A 20791-nucleotide genomic window follows, 5' to 3' on the forward strand; every position below is an offset into this window, starting at 1 on the left:
AGATGGAGCATTCTCCTGATTAGTAATGCAACTCCTCCACTTCTTTTATCTTCCTCTCTATCTTGTCTAAAACAATGAAAGCCTGGAACATTGAGCAGCTAGTCCTGTTTCCTTCTCAACCAAGTCTCTGTAATGTAACCTTTTAAAATTTCCCATTCTCCCAGGCAGTGTATTCCAAATACCCACCACCCTCTGAGTGAAAAAGTTTTTCCTCAAATCCCATTTAAAGTCTGGCCTTTCACATTAAATTTCCTACAGTGTGGAAGCAGGCCCTTCGGCCCATCAAATCCACACTCTATGATTCTATGACCTTCTGAAGAGTAACCCACCCAGACTCATTTCCCTACATTTATCCCTGACGAATGCACCAAACATAGCCAATTCACCTAACCTGCACATCATTTGGAATGTGGGAGGAAACCGGAACAAACTCACGCAGACATGTGGAGAATGTGTAGACTCCACGCACACAGTCACCCGAAACAGGAATGGAACCCAGGTTCCTGGTGCTGTGAGGTAACAGTGGTAACCACTGAGCTACGATGCCGCCCTTAAAATTATGCTCCCTTGTTGTTGGCTAATCAAACTTCTTAACTGGTCTGTTACTTCCCAGACTGAAAAAAATCATCTTTCTGTAGGGATTTGGCCAAATTTATTGGGATGCAATTAACCATTTCCAAGTAAGACTGTGAATCCAAAGTCACTTGTGATGTATCCAACTTAGTTTCTAAACCCTATATATTTAAAGGACTCAGAAACCTGACTTCCAATCTTAAATTCTCTTTTATCTAACATGCACTACTTCCAACACCAGCATCTCCAAATCATGCAGTATTTGAATTCCATAGAAACTCCCTGCAGATAATCATCAACATGTATCATGAAGATGTCTGTTAGTTTCTCTTTGTAATACCAGTCGTACATTACTAGGTCTTCTTTAAGCTGACTGCAACCCACTTTCAATAATACAGATATAACGGAGAAATACCATACCCTCACTCAACATTCAACCCATAAGCACATTTACTTTCATAGTTCCATACTTTCCCTTCTACGCCACCTGCTTCTTTAGGTGGTTTCAAAAATGCTTCCCTTTGAAACTTGTCATCTTGCAAAAGGGCAACTTTTAAATAAAGTGACTGACATTCCCATGAGTATGTTAGTAAAAGAACGAAGATCTTCAAGATCAATTTTTCTGTGTTCGGGGAATTGACATTGGTATCTGATTACCAAGTTTTTAGTTGAAACAATATTCTGTCCATACCTATCTTTATGAAAAGGCTGTGATCCCCTATTTGGTACCATAGTGTATGCTAAGTTCTTTCCAGCTCTCCAACTCTATTTGATTGGCATCCTTTATAAACTTCTGATTAATCTGTAGTCACTAAAATGTGTCAATGCTACATCTATTGGTTTTGTCAGCATTTTTATCCTCTATTTTTGTTTAGATTCGCTTTTTGTGTTGATGCTTTCAGCCTGTATCTGAATGGTTTCTTTTTGCCACTCCAATCGATTCCCCCATTCTTTATGATGCTGTTAAATATCCCAATTGAGCTTGTAGTGAACATGCTTCAAGGATTTTTTTAAGCATTTCTGATATCTTTTCCAAGATAGTGTTTCTTTCTAAAAATGATTGGGACTCTAGTTCTGAAAATACTTTACACCTGATTATGTTTTTAGTAAGAAGTGGTAGAAGAGGTAATTACCTTCCTTTTTCTCTTAGTGTAGGCTTAACCTATGTACATATATCTAGTTCATTTGTCCATGGATTGTAAGGATCAGCTTTACAGAATGTCACTGGGAAATCATAACACTTTGCACTGGTTTCAATACTCTTTGCTAAAATAACTCAAATTAAAATCTTCTGCCTGCAAAGAACTTTTAGTTTTCAATCTTCACTTTTAGGCTGCTCCCAATGTCAATCTGCAACCAAGTCAGACAGAAACCAAGACATCTTTCTTTGTCAATTGAATTTATTAATGATTCAGCCTTACAGCTTCTTCCCCATACAGTCCCACTTATTTCCCCTTTATGGTCACTTTAATTAAGCTGTTCAGTTATGTTTCAACGCACCTCTGGGACATTTATGACTTGAACCCAGATCTTCTAACTTAGAGGTAGCGACACTAACATTAAACAACAAGACTGTACCTATTTGCCCTTTACACCTACTCAGTCAGTTTAATCAATTAACCTCATATCTGCTCAACTACTTTCCATATTAACAACTGCATTTACTTGCACAATGGTGTAACCATGGGTGGTAGAGAGTAACAATAGTACCTCCTTGTCACCGAAAACACACATCTCTGTCTTTTGCACATGTGCTTCTCCAATTTCTCTGAAGGTTAATCAATGAAACAGTTGGTAAGTCGAGGCTTGATATCATTGTTAAATTGAATTATTTGACAAAGGTGAACATATAGGTGGCACAGTGGTTAGCACTGCTACCTGACAGTGCCAGGGACCCAGGTTTGATTCCAGCCTTGGGCAACTGTCTGTGGAGTTTGTACGTACTCCTTGTGTCCAAATGGGGGTCCTCCAGTTTCATCCCACAATCCAAGGATGTACAGGTCAGGTAAATTGGCCACGCTAAATTGTCCATAGTGTTCAGGGATGTATATTAGTTCGGGGTAAAATACAGGGTAATAGGGTAGAGGAATGGGTCTGGGTGGGTTACTTTTCAGAGGGTCGGTGTGGGCTAATTGGGCCTGTCTCCATACTCTTTGGATTCTGTAGAGTAATGGCTGTGATCAGCTTCTTTTGAAACATTGACCTAACTTGTAATTATGCAAAAATGAAAATATATATAGTTCCCCCTTTTTTTAATTGAATAATTTAGAATTTTACTACATAAAAATAGACCTCCTCCTATATCACTCCTCCTCACTTTCTCAAATTATCTAGTTTCTTTATTAATTCCTCATATCAATCTCCCCTGACATAAGCACTCATTTCCAACTTCCAGCTTTTTGTCAGATCTACTGCTCCACAGTATTCTCATTTTAAAAAATTGAGAGCAATGCACCAGTTTTAAAACCCTCTTTTTGACTATGTTCGTTCCTGTGTTTTACTTGCCATTTGCTTCACTATCAGTAACTGTTCTTTCAGTTGCCTAGTCCCAAAGGTTTGGAATACGTCATCCACCTCTCTGGCTCTCAACTTCACTTCCTCCATTAAGACATTTGCATAAGATACAGAAGCAGAATTAGGCCATTTGGCATCGAGTCTGCTCCATCGTTCAACCATGGCTGATTCCTTAAAGCATTTGGTCATTTGACCTAACATTTCCTAATGTAGTTAGTGTCACACTTTGTGATGGAATGCTGTGCACCTTGTTGGCAATTGTTGATGTTTCATTATGTTTAAGGCACAATAGAAATAAATTGTAGTTTAGTTGCCAAGCATGTAGGACCAACAACTCTTCACTACAATAGGCGTGAATTCTTTCATTTGCCAAAACAATAAACTATTTTAACTCATTTACATCATAATTGCCTATTATTTCTATTCTTCTTTCTGTGAAGAGATAATGTTGCAGCTGTACAGGACATTGGTTAGGCCACTTTTTGAATATTGCATGCAATTCTGGTCTGCTTCCTATCCGACAGATGTTGTGAAACTTGAAAGGGTTCAGAAAAGATTTACAAGGTAATTGCCAGGGTTGGAGGATTTGAGCTATAGGGAGAGGTTGAATAGGCTAGGGCTGTTTTCCCTGGAGCATCAGAGGCTGAGGGGTGACCTTATTATAGAGGTTTATAAAATCTTGAGGGGCAGGTGGGACTAGATTGGGTTGGGATATCTGGTCGGCATGGACGAGTTGGACCGAAGGGTCTGTTTCCCTGCTGTACATCTCTCTGACTCTATGATTAGAGTACAAAAAAATTACAAATGATTCAGCTTGACCTATACAGTTGTGGTACCTTGCATTTCAGCACATATACACATCCCAGTTCATCCTCAACCATATAAAAGTAACAACTGATAAAAAATTAAAATGAAGCCAATTAGAAATGGAAAAAAGACTCTGGAAAATTATTTTTCAACTCAAAACTAGTCAGCGAGAGTACTCTGGCCCTGATTAATATTACAGGGTACCTATGCTTGTACCAGGTGATCTTCATTCAAGCTAAAAACATGCCCAGCTTTTAGAGCATAGAACAGTACAGCACAGTACAGGCCCTTCAGCCCACGATGTTGTGCCAAGCATTTATTTTAGTCTAAAATCAACCACCCTACATAGCCCTCAATTTATTGCTGTCCATGTGCTTGTCCAGCAGTCCCTTAAATGTCCCTAATGTCTCTGACTCTGCTACCACCGCTGGAAGTGCATTCCACTCGCCCACCACTCTCTGTGTAAAGAATCTACCCTTGACATCTCCCTTACACCATCCTCCAATCACCTTAAAATCATGGCACCTCGTGACAACCATTTCTGCCCTTGGGAAAATGTTTCTGGCTATCTACTCGATCTACATCTCTCATTACCTTGTACACCTCTGTCAAATCACCTGTCTTCCTGCTTCTCTCCAGTGTGAAAAGCCTAAGTTCACTCAACCTCTCTTCATAAGACATGCCCTCCAAACCAGGCTGCATCCTGATAAATCTCCTCTGCACCCTCTCTAAAGCACCTACATCCTTCCTATAAGGATGCAATCAGAACTGGACAAATATTCCAAGTACGGGGTAACCAGAGGTTTTTAGAGCTGCAGCAAAACCTTATGGCTCTTAAACTCAACCCCCTTGTTAATGAAAGTCAGAACACCATCTGCTTTCTGAACAACCCTATCAACTTGGGTAAGAGTTGCCTCAGCCACTTCCACCCCCAACAACGTCACTCACTAAACACTGCTGACGACATCGCAAATGTCACATGTTACGTCACTTCCACCCCTTCGGATGCCACAAAAGGCACCTCTTCCACCAGACCTTCCCACCCACCCCTCTAACCCCATGGTGACCTTCCATTGTCATTTCCATTGATTATGACACCCCCGATTCCATAACCACACCCACTCCAGAGACAGTCTCCACCCCCACTCCCAATTCCAGCCCCACACCAGGTCCTAGCTTCCAGCACTGCTGTGTTTTTACCATCTTCCCCCAGACCGTCCTCAGTAAAGGCCTCACCTTCATCCCCATATGCCCCAGATCAATGAATTCAACATGCATTGCGACATCAAACTCTTCTTCCACCATCTCTGTCTCTGTGCTTACTTTTTCCATCAAGACACCCACTCTCCCTCCAAGGACCCCTTCTCCCGCCTCCACCACAACCCATCCACCTGGACACCCTGTGCTGGTCTGTTACCTGCCCTCGATCTCTTCATTTCCAACTGCTGCCATGACATTGACTGCCCCAACCTGTCCACCCCTCTCACCTACTCCAACTTCTCACCCTTGCCACGTGCAGCCTTCCATTCCCTCTGCTCCAACCCCAACCTCATCATCAAACCATTAGACAAAGGGAGCACAGTAGTAGTTTGGCCCACCGACCTCTACACCGCTGAAGCCAGGTGCCAAGTCGACCACAACCGCACCTCTCATCACCAAACCATTATCTCCCAGACCATCCACAATTTCATCACTTCAGGGGATCTCCCACCAACAACCTCCAACCTCAGTTCGGGAACTCTGCACCGCCCAGTTCTGCCTCTTACCCAAAATTCTCAAACCTGACTGCCCAGTCGACCCAGCATCTCAACCTGCTCCTGCCCCAGCAAACTTATCTCTGCATACCTTGATACTGTCCTGTACCCTTTGGTCCAGGATCTCCCCACATACATTTGGGACTTCACCCACACCCTCCACCTCCTCCATGACTTTCATTTTCACGGCCCCCAAAACCTCATCTTCACCATGGACATCCAGTCCCGGTATACATCCATCTGTCATGACGAAGGCCTCTAAGCCCTCCCACCAACACAACCAGTACCTTTCCACTGACACACTCATTCAATTGGCTGAACTAGTCCTCACCCTCAACAGTTTCTCCTTTAAATCCTCCCACTTCTTCCGGACCAAAGAGGTAGCAATGGGCACCTGGATGGGTCCCAGCTATGCCTGCCCCTTTGTCGGGTACATGAAACAGTCCATCTTCCATAGCTATACCGGCACCATTCCCCATCTTTTCCTCCGCTACATCGATGACAGTACCAATGCCTCCTCGTGCTCCTAAGCGGAGATTGAACAATTTGTTAACTTCACGGACATCTTCCATCCTGACCTCAAATTCACCTGGACCATCTTGGACACCTCTCTCACCTTCCTGGACCTCGCCATCTCTATTTCCGGCGACTGACTCAACACAGACATCTAATTCAAATGCACTCACTCCCACAGCTACCTGGACTACACCTCCTCCCACCCTGCCACCTGTAAAAAATGCTATCCCTTATTCCCAATTCCTCAGCCTCCACCACATCTGCTACCAGGAGGACTAATTCCGCCACAGAACATCCCAGATGGCTTCCTTTTCAAAGACCGCAATTCCCCCTCCCAAATGGTCGACAATGCCCTCCAGCACATCTCCTCCACTTCCTGCATCACCACCCTTGAACCGCACCACTCCAATCGCAACAAGGACAGAACCCCACCCCGGTCCTCACCATCCACCCCACCAATCTCTGGATAAGATGCATTTTCATCTGCTGTTTCTGCCACATACAAACAAATCCCGCCACCAAGGATATATTCCCCTCCCTCCCCTATCTGCGTTCCAGAAAGACCCAACCTTCGCACCACCCTCTTGAACTGTCCTACCTGTCCATCTTCCTGCCCACCTATCCGCTCCACCCTCCTCTTCGACCTATCACCTTCACCCCCACCTTCATCTTCCCATCACATTCCCAGCTACCTTACCCCCAGCCCCACCCTCCTCCCATTTATTTGTTATCCCCCCTTAGGCCACCCCTCATTCCTGGTGAACAGCCTAAGCCCGAAACATCGACTCTCCTGCTCCTTGGATGCTTTCTGATCGGCTGTGCTTTTCCCACTGTTCCTCCATACTGCCAAGAATCCTGTCATTAGCCCTGTACTTACCTTCCAAAATGAATCACTTTGTATTTATCCAGGTTGAACTGCATCTGCCACATCTCAGCCCAGCTCTGCATCCTGTCAATGTCATGTTATAGCTTGCAACTGCCCTTGACACTATCTACAAAATCACCGATCTTTGTGTCATCGGCAAACTTACTGGTGCTCCCCCCCCACCTCCTTCCACTTCTTCATCCAAGTCATTTATAAAAACTACAAAGAGCAGAGGCCCAAGAACAGACCTCTGCAGGACACCACTGTTCACCAACCTCTAGGCGAAATACATTCCACCCACTACCAGTTGCTGTCTTTTTTCGACCAGCCGATTCTGTATGCAGACAGCCAAAATTCCCTGTATCCCATACCTCCTAACTTTCTGGATGCGAATGTTTAAAAAAAATTTGTTTCAAGAAATTCAATGAACCAGCATTCCCCAAACAAACCAACAACCTGTTTTGTAAATTTCTGTCCTTATGCTGTCAGTAAAAGTGACCCCCATTCTCCCTAGTCTTTTCAGTTGGTCTATGCAAAAACATTTTAATTCCAATAATTTTATAAATCTCACTAAAATTACCCTTTTAAATTTATGTTTCCCTCGGCATGCAACTCTTAGTACAATCTGGATAACCACTGTGTTTTAACTTGTAAACTAATCCTATGGTTCTTCTCAATATTTATTCCTCAATATATTTTACACCCTCATGTTCTCATCTGCCAACCAACCTGATTATCACACCTGCAGCAAAAAAGTGAATTTGACAAAGTGAATGACAAAATCTGTGTTTACTCACCAAACAGCAGTTGCCAGCAAGATGTGAGAGGTGTTGTTAAAATAATGGAGGGGTGATTCTCCAAGCAGTATATCAGCCATTATATAACTGGCAAAGCAATAAAGCATTGCACACATCCATGAGGCAATTGGATTACGACGGGACACTTCCACTGATCCTGGAAAAATAAAGAAGCTAATTAGCCATTTTTACTAGTCATTTAGGCTTTTACAATTGTCACTGAAGGTGAGAAACCTTTCCTCCCCTTAATGTCCATCATGCTCACATACTGTTTGTAAAAATAACTGAAAATTTGGTCCTCTCTTCTTTCCATGTCACCTGAAATTGATGGTGCAAGAGTTAAGAAAGACTTGCATTTGTGTAATATCCTTCATGAGCTCAGGGCATTTCCAAAGTGTTTTTCAACCAATTAAGTACTTTTAAAAGATAATTATTATTGTAATACAGTGAATTTCTTTCATCATGCAGTCATAGACATCAATGTGATCCTGTTAATGACAAGATGAGTTAGGGATTGATGTAGACATCAGAGAGACCTCCCATGCTATTATTCAAAATAGTGCCCTGGGCTTCTTTAGGTCCACCTGAAAAGGCACTGAAAGACTAAACTGGGATTGCCAACCAAGATTTTGTGTTCAAGACTTTGGAACGGGATATGAACTGACTCAGAAAGAAGTGTGACTCAGAGACAAAGGTTCTATCATGGGCAGACAGATAATGGCTATCAGGTATGAATGCCAATTGCCTGTGCCTTTCTTTCAGGGTCTAAAATCATAACTGAGATTGAAATTTCGAAGAGGGCTGGGTGAGCTTGTGTTTAGAGCCGTTTGGTGCTGTAAACACCAAACCAATACACTCTCATTTTGACCCCTCTCCTACACCAATCAGCCAATTAACAAGTGAGTTCCAAACACATTTGTTCAGTTTTCGAGCTGCAATTTACCCATGTATCTCTCACCACCTATATCCTACATCAGCACAAAACTCTTAATCCCAGATAATAGAGTTGTTTTGAGTACAGGAATCATAGAATCTTGCAACACCAAAGGAGACCATTTCAAATCGAAGTAATGTTCCAACTTCCCAGCATTCCCCAAAACCCTTCAAATTAATCCTACTAAATTACTCATACAATGGCTAGGTTCTCTTGTTTCTCTTATATTAAAACTTCTCATAATGTATGAATTTTAGGATTCCCTGTAACCCCTGTTCTGGGTAGACCAATCCCAATTTCTCAATGTGATTATATAAATGAATTCTTAGGGTTTTGGTGGTAATGAACCCACATCTGGACCAGGTGATCCGGGTTCACCTGGTCCAAAGGTATGTGACAGTATGTCTGAATGTTGGGGGCGGTACGGTGGCTCAGTGGTTAGCACTGCTGCCTCGCAGCACTTGGGACCCGGTTTCGATTCCAGCCTTGGGTGACTGTCTGTGTGAAGTTTGCACATTTTCTCTGTGTCTGCTCCAGTTTCCTCCCAGAGTCCAAAGATGTGCAAGTTAGGTGAATTGGTCATGCTAAATTGCCCATAGTGTTCAGGGGTGTGTAGGTTAGGTGCATGAGTCAGGGGGAAATGTAGAGTAACATGGGGAATGGGTCTGGGTGAGTTATACTTTGGAGGGACTTGCTATGCCGAAGGGCCTGCTTCCACACTGTAGGGATTCTAATTCTTAACATGTTGATTTAAACATACTTATAACTCAATTCTTCCCTCCATGGAAATATCATGGGAGTTCTGTTACCTCTCCAGGATGTTAACACCGTTCCTAACTATCCAAAATTGTATAAAACAATACTCTAGCTTAGGCCTAAACAGGAACCTGCCTTAACAACATGCTGTTCCTCCTTCCACTGCCAGATTTGGCAATATTTGCATTCACCAAATTAGTACCTGTTAGAGTCAGCTGCCTTTCCATGTTGTTTTACCTCAGATTGTTTCAAATTAATCGCATCAACGATGGTTTTGCCTATTTCATCAGTCTATCTGCTTTCAGTGTTCTTTTTTAAAAACCAAATTGTCAAATTTAATATTGCCTTCAGAATCTGAAATTGTATTCCCTATACTCAACCCCAATTCATTTCCATAATAATAAAAAACAGTCTTAATATGAATCTTAAGTACCAAAACTGCACCCGTCTATCCAGTCAGCAAAACATCTGTTCACCGCAATGGTCTACGTCCTATTCCAAGTTATAGCTGTGCCTTCTTGCATTTCAACCTTCTGTATGAATATGTCTTTTGAAATTTTACATATACATTTACTGCAGTACTTTTAGCAATTCTGTAAGAAATAATGGGGTTTTAGAATTATAGGAAATGGTATTATGGAATTGGAAGGTCATTAAGGGAAATCTTCAGCAGTCTAAGTGAAACAGAATAATAGTGGTAATCAGGTCAAATGAGATTTTTCACAAAGACCTGCAATGTGGCCAATGACATAAGCCATAAATAAGCCTTTGTGTGGGCATAGTGTGTGCCTGCTGAGAGGTTGGGATAGAAGCCTCAAGATCCCCATATCTAAACAAACTGCAAGTTAACAAAATATGCATACACGAGATAAATAAAAACATCTGGAGTCTGTTCAGAGTCTGTCTATGTATTCCTCACAACTGAACAGATAAATGTAATTGAACAAAGGATTATTGTGAGATAGCCCCGGCCCCTCCAATGAAGTTTATAAATCAGCAGTCCAGGAGAGAAGACCAGATGGAGGAGAACTCCCTGTTAATTTTGATTAAACAGCTCAACCATAGAGTCATACGGCACAGACACAGACCCTTCAAGTCCAACCAATCCATGCTGAACATAATCCCAAACTCGACTCGTCTCACCTGCCTACTCCTTGCCTATCACCCTCCAAACTCTTCCTATTCATATTTCTATCCAAATGTCTTTTCACCATTTTCTCAGAAAACTCATTTCACATGCTAACCATCCTCTGTGTAAAACATTTGCATCTTGTGTATTCTTTAAATGTCTCTCCTCTCACCTTAAAAATGTATCCCTTCATCTTGAAATCTCCCATCCTAGGAAAAAGGCAACTGCCATTAATTCTATCTACACCTATTTATTATTTTATAAACTTCTATCAGATCACCTCTCAAACTCTGATGCTCCAGTGAGAAAAGTCCCAGCCTCTCCAGCCTTTTTTTACAACTCAAACTCTTCCATACCCGGCAACATTCTGGTAAATCTCTTCTGAACCCTCTCCAGCTTCATAATATCCTTCCTATAACTGGGTGACCAGAATTGGACACAATATTCCAGAAGAGGCTTTACCAATGTCCTGTACAACCTCAACATGACTTCCCAACTCCTTTGCTCAAAGGACTGAGCAATGAAGGCAATCATGCCAAACACCTTTTTAACCACCCTGTTTATATGTAACGCTAACTTCAAAGAATTATATATCTGCACCCCTCAGTCCCTGTGTTCTACAATACTACCCAAGGCTTTACCATTAATTGTACAAGCCCTACCCATGTTTGTTGTACCAAAATGCAACATCTCGTATTTATCCAGATTGAACTCCATCTGCCATTTTTCAGCCTATTGATCAAGAACCCTTTTGTAGTCTTAGAAAACCTTCTTCACTGTCTACAAATGCCACCAATTTTGGTGTTGTTCACGAACCTACTAACCATGCCTTCTATATTCTTATCCAAATTATTTATTTATGTAAATGACAAACAAAAGAGGACCCAAAACCGATCCCTCTGGAACTAGTTAGAGAGATTATCAAAGAAGAACCAATCATTACAATAGGCTGCAAAGATCTGCTTCCTCACCCATTAGTCCAGTCTTCAGTGGGAAGACCTTCTCAATTTTTACTTAAAGTCATCTTTATCAATAAACCACTTGTGATTTCTTGACTCTAGTAGGAGCGATCATGACTTAAATCTCTCAATAGCATCAAAAATGGGATCACAGCAGTAGGAGACATGCAGGTCTTGATAACAAAACTTAATCAACTATGACCACTGCTAAGACTGGATAGGAAGGTGTCTTGAATAAGTGGAATCACAATTTCAATGGCATTTGCATTTCACATGGATGAGTTGATAGAACACAAGACATAGGAGCAGAGTAAGCCATTCAGCCCATCAAGTCTGCTCCATCATTTAATGAGATTATGGCTGAACTAATAATCCTCAACTTCTCTTTCTAACTTTTGATTTCCATAATCCTTGATTTTCTCAATGATTTAAAAATAATTGTCTACTTCAGTTCTAAATATATTTAATGACCCACCTCAAAGGTCCTCTGCAGTAAATGATTCTGGATAGGAGTGAAAGTAACAGGGTCATTGTTATGGGGGTCTTTAACTTTCCTAATATTGACTGGAAATGCTAAAGTTCGAATATCTTAGATCAGTCAGTTTTTGTCCAATGTGTTCTGGAGGGTTCCCTGACACAGTATGTAGGTTTTTTTGTATTTCAAAAATATATTTTAATCATAAAAATATTTTGAAGATCTGTACAATTGGTCATGCCATACATATGTAAACATTCAATTTCTTTGCATACAGAGATCAAGTCTTTGCGTACAGATACAGGTCTGTACGTTTACAATGCATATATTTAGCTGAGATGTCGGCGGAGCCCACTTACTGCGTGGGCCCCCTGTTCTTTGGCAGGCAGACATTACATGGTGGTCTTTCCCCACCGCGCCTTGGCGGCAGCTGCCCCAAGCTTCAGCGCATCCCTCAATATGTAGTCCTGAACCTTGGAATGTGCCAGTCCGCAACACTCAGTTGGGGTCAGCTCCTTCAGCTGGAAGATCAACAGGTTCCAGACAGACCAAAGGGCGTCTTTGACCGAGTTGATGATCCTCCAGGCACAGTTGATGTTCGTCTCGGTGTGCGTCCCAGGGAACATAGAGCAGGGAGTCCCGCCTCACGGAGCTGCTCAGGACGAACCTCGACAAACACCACTGCATTCCTCTCCAGACTTCTTCTGCGTAGGCACATTCCAGAAGGAGGTGTGTGACAGTCTCATCCCCTCCGCAGCCGCTTCGAGGGCAGCGTGCGGTGCGGCAGAGAGTCCGGGCGTGCATAAAGGATCTCACAAGCAGAGCCCTTCTCACCACCAGCTAAGCCATGTCTTGGTGCTTGTAGGAAAGTTCTGGCGATGAGGCATTCTGCCAAATGACTTTGACAGTCTGCCCAGGGAACCGCTCAACCGGATCCGCCCTCTCCTTTTCCCGAAGGGTCTCAAGGACACTATGTGCTGACCACTTCCTGATGGACTTGTGGTCAAAGGTGTTTTTCTTCATAAATTTCTCCACGAAGGACAGGTGATACGGAACGGTCCACCTACTTGGAGCGTTCCGCAGCAGCGAGGCCAGGCCCATCCTGCACAACACCGGGGACAGAACCTCAGTACATAGTGACACTTTGTGTTTGCGTACCGGGGATCCATGCACAGCTTGACGCAGCCACACACAAAGGAGGCCATCAGGGTGAGGGTGGCATTAGGTGTGTTTTTTCCCCCATTGCCCAGAGCTTTGTACAACAAGTCCCTTCGGACCCTGGCCATCTTTGATCCCCATACAAGTGGAAGATGGCCCAAGTGACTGCGAAGGCACAGGTTCTGGGAATAGGCCAGACCTGTGCCACATATAACAACACTGACAATGCCTCACACCTGATGACCAGGTTTTTCCCTGCGATGGAGAGCGACCTTAGCTTCCATCTGCCCAGTTTCTGCCTCACTTTCTTGATACGCTCCCCCAAGACTTGGCGCACGCCCCAGCCACTCCGAACCAAATACCCAGCACCTTCAGGTGGTCAGTCCTGACGGTGAAGGGGATGAAGGATTGGTCGGCCCAGTTCCCGAAGAGCATGGCCTCACTCTTGCCTCGGTTGCCCTTGGCCCCCGAGGCCCATTCGAACTGGTCACATATGCACAAGAGTCTGTGCACGGACTGCGGATCCAAGCAGAAAACGGCGACATCATCCATGTACAGGCAGGCCTTAACCTGCAAGCCCCCACTGCCAGGAATAGTCACCCCTCTCAAGCTCGCATCCTTCCTGATGGACTCGGCAAATGGCTCTATGCAGCACACAAACAAGGCAGGAGAGAGGGGGCAGCCCTGCCTGACTCCAGATCTGACTGGGAAGCTATCTGATTCCCACCCATTGATTGAGACTGCACTGACAATGTTGGTGGAGAGCAGTCTGATCTAATTGCAGATTCCCTGCCCAAAGCCCATTTTGGAGAGAACATCTCTCATATACGTATGTGATATCCTGTCAAAGGCTTTCTCCTGGTCCAGGCTGATGAGGCAGGTGTCCAAACTCCTGCACGTAGGCGATCGTACCCCTGAGGAGTGCGAGACTCTCAGCGATTTTCCTTCCCGGTACAGCACAGGTTTGGTCAGGGTGGATCACCAATTCCACAGCAGACCTGATCCGGTTGGCAATGATCTTTGCCAAGATTTTGTAATCTGCATTTAATAGTGAGATAGGTCTCCAATTTCTGATTTCCTCCCTCTCCCCCTTCCGCTTGTAGATGAGGGTGATGATGCCTTTCTCATGGATTCACTCATGGTACCTGCCAGAAGCATTCTGACATACACTTCCAGCAGGTCCTGGCCAATCAAGTCCCACAGAGCAGAATAGAGCTCGACCGGTAAGCCGTCGCTTCTGGGAGTTTTATTCTTTTCGAAGGACTCGAGGGCCTTGGTCAGCTCGTCCAGAGATGGCGGTTGGTCCAACCTCTCCCATGTTCTGTCGTCTAAGACCTCCGTGATAGAGGACAGGAACGACTGGGAAGCTGCACTGTCGGTTGGCTTCGAGTCATACAGACTGGCTTAGAAGGATTTACTGATCCTCATGATGTCAGCCTGAGATGACGTTATCGAGCCATCTTCTTCCTTCAGGCTGCTGAGCACGGAGCTCTTTTTGTGTACCTTCTGGAAGAAGAAACGTGAGCACGTTTCATCCTGCTCCACGGAGCGGACCCTGGACCGGAAGATTATCTTGGAGGCCTCCGAGGCAAAGAGCGAGGCTTGCTGGCCCTTCACCTCCTGGAGGTCCTCCGTGACATCGACCCCCATCGTCTGCAGCAGGAGTAGGTTCTGCATACTTTCCTGGAGTTGGGACAGTTTACACCACCTCTCTCTCTCGCCTCCTGAACACCTTTGAGGATGAAGAACCTCTTGATGTTCCCTTTTACTGTTTCCCACCAGTCCGCTGGAGACTCAAAGAGGGACTTCATGGTTCTCCAACCTGCGTAATCCCTCTTGAGCTCCTCAATGTTTCCCAGGGTCAACAGCTTGGTGTTCAATTTCCACGTTCCCTTATCAGCCCACTAATCGTCCTGTAGGTGACAGTTGACCAGCAGGAGGCAGTGGTCAGAAAAGAACACCGGCTTGACGTCGGTGGATCTAACCGAGAACGTTTGGGACACAAACAGGTAATCTATCCTTGAGCGGATAGACCCGTCTGCCCGTGACCAGGTGTATCTACGCTGCGCTCCGTCTGCAGGGGTGCTGAAGACGTCGTGCAGCTTGGCATTTTTGACCGTTTCCATCAGGACTCTGGACGTGGTGTCCAGTTTACTGTCCCCCTCTGCCGGATCGTCCATCTGCATCAATGATACAGTTGAAGTCTCCGGCCAGAATGACCGGCCTGGACATAGCCAGCAACAGTGGAAGCTGCTGCAGGACGGCCAACCATTCACTCTTACCCACTGGGGCGCACACATTAATCAGTCTCAGGGGAGCATTTCTGTGCATGACGTCGGTGACGAGGAGGCGCCCGCCCACCATCTCCTTAACCTCGGAAATGGTTAAGTTACCTCCTTGCAACAGGATACCCAGGCCGGAGGCATGGCTATCGTTGCCCCCCGACCAAACTGACGGCCCATGGGCCCACGAGCTTGACCATCTCCTGTAGCTGCTGAGGTGCGGTATCCCACACTCCTGCAGAAACAGGAAAAAGGCCAATAAGAGGCGAAGCCACATTGATTTTGGTACTGGGTAATGGACTGGGCCAGGTGTTAGATTTGGAAGTAGGTGAGCACTTTGGTGATAGTGACCACAATTCAGTTAAGTTTACTTTAGCGATGAAAAGGGACAGGTATAATTTGCAGGGCAAGAGTTATAGCTGGGGGAAAGGCAATTATGATGTGGTTAGGCAAGAATTAGGATGCATAGGATGGGAAAGGAAACTGCAGGGGATGGGCACAATTAAAAAATGGAGTTTGTTCAAGGAACAGCTACTGCATGTCCTTAATAAGTATGTACCTGTCAGGCAGGGAGGAAGTGGTCCAGTGAGGGAACCGTGGTTTACTAAAGAAATTGGAGCTCTTGTCAAGAGGAATAAGGAGCCTTATGTAAAGATGAGATGTGAAGGCTCAGTTAGGGCATTTGAGTGTTACAAGTTTGCCAGGAAGGACCTAAAGAGAGAGCTAAGAAGAGCCAGAAGGGGACATAAGAAGTCTTTGGCAGGTAGGATCAAGGAAAACCTATGTTCCACAGATTCAATACCGTCTGACAGAAGAACTTCCTCAGCTCTTTTCAAATGCATGAACTCCTTATTCTGAGATTATGCCCTCTGGTAGACAACCTAACAGAGATAAATAGGCTTAGAGGATGGATATCCTAAAAAGGTTAGATGAATGCAGTGGGGATTACAATTGCAGATTCTCTAAGGACATCCAGAAATACATATTTAAGGTAAATATTTTGATCGGTTGTGGGGACATTTGTGCACCTCATTGTTAAATGAAAGAGAATGAAGGAATTGAAAGAACAATGAGCACAGGAGCTAAAACAAGCTGCTGAGATCATAGATCAAAAGAAGAGAAATGAACTTAAAGTTGCAAACATCACTGAAGCTGATAACAGATTTGGAGCAATAAAAATTAAACCAAATGAAAAATCACCAAGTGAAAGTTCCTTTTGTTTGAAGTCTCTCTTTAAAAAGTATTTGTGATTTATTGTTTTCTGTAGCATTACCCACCTTGTGCAGTCTTGTCTTGAGTGTTAGCAGCATGCAGGCATATTTTATTTTAAGTCAAAAAGTGTGGCACTGGAAAAGCACAGCAGGTCAGACAGAGTCTGACAAGCATGAGAGTCGACATTTCAGGCATAAACCATTCATCAGGAATGTCAGGGGGAGGGGCCAAGGCGGCTGAAAGATAAATAGGAGGAGGGTGGGGCTGCGGGGGGAAAAGTAGCTTGGAAGACGATAGGTGGATGCAGGTGGGGGAGTGATGGTGATAGGTCAGAGTGGAGGGTGGAGCAGATAGGTGGGAAGGAAGATGGACAGGTAGGAGAAATTCAAGAGGGTGGTGTTGAGTTGGACGGTTGGATCTAGAGTAAGGTGGGGGAAGGTGAGACCAGGAAACTGGTGAAATCAACATTAATGCCGTGTGGTTGGAGAGTCCCTAAGCGGAAGATGAGGCATTCTTCCTCCTGACATTGGGTGGCTAGCATTTGGCGGTGGAGGAGGCTCAGGTCTTTCGGAGTGGGAGAGGGAATTGAAGTGGTTGGCCACAGGGCGGTGAGGTTGTTTGGTGCATGAGTCCTGGAGATGTTCTCTGGAATCTTCCGCAAGTTGACATCCTGTCTTCCCAATGTAGAGGAGATCATATCAAGAGCAACGGACACAGTAGATGAGGTGATTGGATGTGCAGGAAAAATCTCTCTTGGATGTGGACAGATCCTTTGGGGCCTTCGATGGAGGTGAGGGGGAGGTATGCTGGCTTTGCACTTCTTGCATTGGCAAAAGAAGGTGCTGGCAGTGGAGGGTGGGTGTTTGGTGGGGGCACTGGATCTTGCGAGGGCATTGTGGAGGGAATGGTCTCAGTGGAATGCTGATAGGGATGGAGTGGGAAATATATCTCTGGTGATGGGGTCTGACGTAGATGGTGGAAATGGCAGAGGATAATGCGTTGTATCCGCAGATTGGTGGGTTGGAAGGTGAGGACCGGGGGGTTCTATCCTTGTTGGGGTTGGAGGAGTGGTGTTCAAGGGCGGAGATGTGAAAAGTGGAAGAGATGTACTGAATAGCATTGTTGACTACGTGGGAGGGGAAATTGCAGTCTTTGAAGTAGGAGGCCAACTGAGATGTTCTGGAGTGGAATTGCTACTCCTGGGATCAGTTGCGGCAGAGGAATTGGGAGTAAGGAATAGTGTTTTTACAGGAGACGGGGTGAGAGGAGGTGTAGTCCGGGTAGCTGTGGGACTCAGTGGGTTTGAAGTAGATGTCTGTGTTGAGTCAGTCACTGGAAATGGAGATGAAGAGGTCCAGGAAGGGGAGGGAGATGTCCGAGATGCTCGAGGTGAACTTGAGGCCAAGTGGAAAGTGTTCTTGAAGTTGGTGAACTGTTCATGGGAGCACAAGGTGGCGCTGATACAATCATCAGTGTAGTGGAGAAAAAGGTAGGGAATAGTGCCAGGGTAACTATGGAAAATGGACTGTTCCACGTACCCAACAAAGAGGCAGGCAAAGCTGTTACCCATGCTACCCCTTTGGTCTGAAGCAAGTGGGAGGATTTGAAGGAGAAGTTGTTGAGGATGAGGACCAGTTTAGCTAATCGAATGAGGGGTATTGATTGGGTCTATGGGAGAGGAAGAAATGGATGGCTTGGAGGCCTTCGTCATGGTGGATGGACGTGTACAGGGACTGGATGTCCATGGTGAAGATGAGGCATTGCAGGCTGGGGAACCAAACATCATGGAGGAGGTGGTGGCCCAAATGTATGTAGCGAGATCCTGGACAAAGAGGTTCAGGTCGTTGTCAAGGTATGAGGAGATAAGTTCGGTGGAGCAGGAGCAGGCAGAGATGATAAGTCGATCGGGACAGTCAGCTTTGTGAATTTTATGTAAAAGGTGGAACTGCAAGGTGCGGAGTCCTGGAACTATGAGGTTGGAGGCTGTGAATTGGAGATCCCCTGAGGTGATGAGGCTGTGGATGGTCTGGGAGATGATAGTTTGGTGATGAGAGGTGAGATCATGGTCAAGGGGACATTAGTGTTCATTAGTTGGCACCTGGCTTCAGCAACATACAGGTCGGTGCACCAAACCACTGTGCTCCCCCTTGTTCACTGATTTGATGGTGAGGTTGGGGAGTGGATAGCTGCACATTGCGAGGGTGAGAGGTTGGAGTGAGTGAGGGGTGGACAGGTTAAAGCAGTCAATGTCACGGCAGAAGTTGGAGATAAAGAGATCAAGGTTTACTTAGTGTGTGTGTGTGTGAGAGTGTGTGTGTCCACATTTTGTTGAGAAATTAAGTCATATTTTTCATTTCAAAAGGGTTAAAAATCTAAACTTCTCTTTGCCTAAACTTCTGGTCTCCTTCCTATTGGAAAGATGTTGTGAAACTTCAAAGGGTTCAGAAAAGATTTACAAGGATGTTGCCAAGGTTGGAGGATTTGAGCTACAGGGAGAGGCTGAACAGGCTGGGGCTGTTTTCCCTGGAGCATCGGAGGCTGAGGGGTGACCTTATGGAGGTTTACAAAATAATGAGGGGCATGGATAGGATAAATAGGCAAAGTCTTTTTCCTGGGATGGGGGAATCCAGAACTAGAGGGCATAGGTTTAGGGTGAGAGGGGAAAGATATAAAAGAGACCTAAGGGGCAACTTTTTCACACAGAGGGTGGTACGTGTATGGAATGAGCTGCCAGAGGACGTGGTGGAGACTGGTACAATTGCAACATTTAAGAGGCATTTGGATGGGTATATGAATAGGAAGGGTTTGGAGGGATATGGGCCGGGTGCTGGCAGGTGGGACTAGATTGGGTTGGGATATCTGGTCGGCATGGACAGGTTGGACCAAAGGGTTTGTTTTCATGCTGTACATCTCTCTATGACTATGACTCTAATATCACAAAAGGTTTGATTCTTCTGTATTCATAATGTATTACAGAAATTCATATTTCTAAAGTGCATCTAAGTGTGACTATGTAAAATGTGTTCACTTCAACTTGAGAATCTCCAGATTTGGCGTACTGCAGAATTGGAGTAATAAAACATTATAAATGAAAGATGATGTGGATTTATTTTGATTAAAATTTCCTTGTACAACTTTGAAAAGCACCAAAGATTTTATTTTTATGAAAGAAGAATTTCAGCCCTGAAGTTACCTTTTCTGGAATGCTTGGTAAAGAATCAATTTGAACATTTATTTAGACTAATTTAATTTCAGTTGTATTTTTTATTTAAATTTTTGGAAAGTGTCACAATTATGTGCATCTGAGAATGTTTTATTCCACCTTTATTGCAAACAAGCAGAGAAGTTAACCCTTTTCACTGACAGCTGACAGTTTATTCACCATGCAACAGGTTTGCTTTAATAAATATGCATGTATATATTGAGCACTATTTTTAAAGTTATAGACAAACTAAGTGTTAGTGGTGTTTTTGCCCCTTACTTGAAGAGGAATGTGGTTGTATTGGAGACAGTTCACTAAATTGATTCCAGAGATGAGGGGTTTGTCTTATGAAGAGATTGAGCAGATTAGGTCTGTACTATCCAGAGTTAAGAAGAATGAGAGGGGATCTAATTAAGGTATACAAGATGTTAAAGGGATTTGATAAAGTAAACGTAGAGAGGATATTTCCTCATGTAGGGCAATCTAGAACAAGAAGCCATAGCTTTAAGATAAGGGATAGTAGATTTAAATCAGATGAGGAGAAATTACTTCTCTCAAAGGGTCATGAATCCGTGGAATTCACGAGCCCTGTAATATAGAAGATGCAGTATATTGAGCAAATTTAAGGAGGAGCCCGACAAGGAGATAGACAGCACTGTGGCTCACTGGTTAGCCTCACAGCACCAGGGACCTGGGTTCAATTCCACCTTCAGGTGACTGTCTGTGTGGAGTTTTTATGCTCTTCTTGTGTCTGAATGGATTTCCTCTGGGTGCACTGGGTTCCTCCCATAGTCCAAAGATGTGCAGACTAGGTGGATTAGCCCTGGGAAATGTAGGGTTATAGGGATGGGGTGGGGT

At 44.4% G+C, this 20791-nt stretch overlaps 1 protein-coding gene across 1 annotated transcript in view; it reads right to left on the bottom strand.

The window, feature by feature from the left end:
* The window catches only part of tmem38a (transmembrane protein 38A), a 55710-nt gene that overhangs the window by 10201 nt on the left and 24718 nt on the right, over positions 1-20791 (bottom strand). The window contains exon 2 of the mRNA XM_043720802.2: positions 7827-7983. Within this exon, the coding sequence (XP_043576737.1) occupies positions 7827-7983 (157 nt within the window). The remainder of the gene's footprint in view (positions 1-7826; positions 7984-20791) is intronic.

The sequence above is a fragment of the Chiloscyllium plagiosum genome, unplaced genomic scaffold (genome assembly GCF_037043375.1).
Source record: "Chiloscyllium plagiosum isolate Xiang-an unplaced genomic scaffold, Cpla_swu_hap1 HiC_scaffold_28, whole genome shotgun sequence".
NCBI lineage: Eukaryota > Metazoa > Chordata > Chondrichthyes > Orectolobiformes > Hemiscylliidae > Chiloscyllium > Chiloscyllium plagiosum.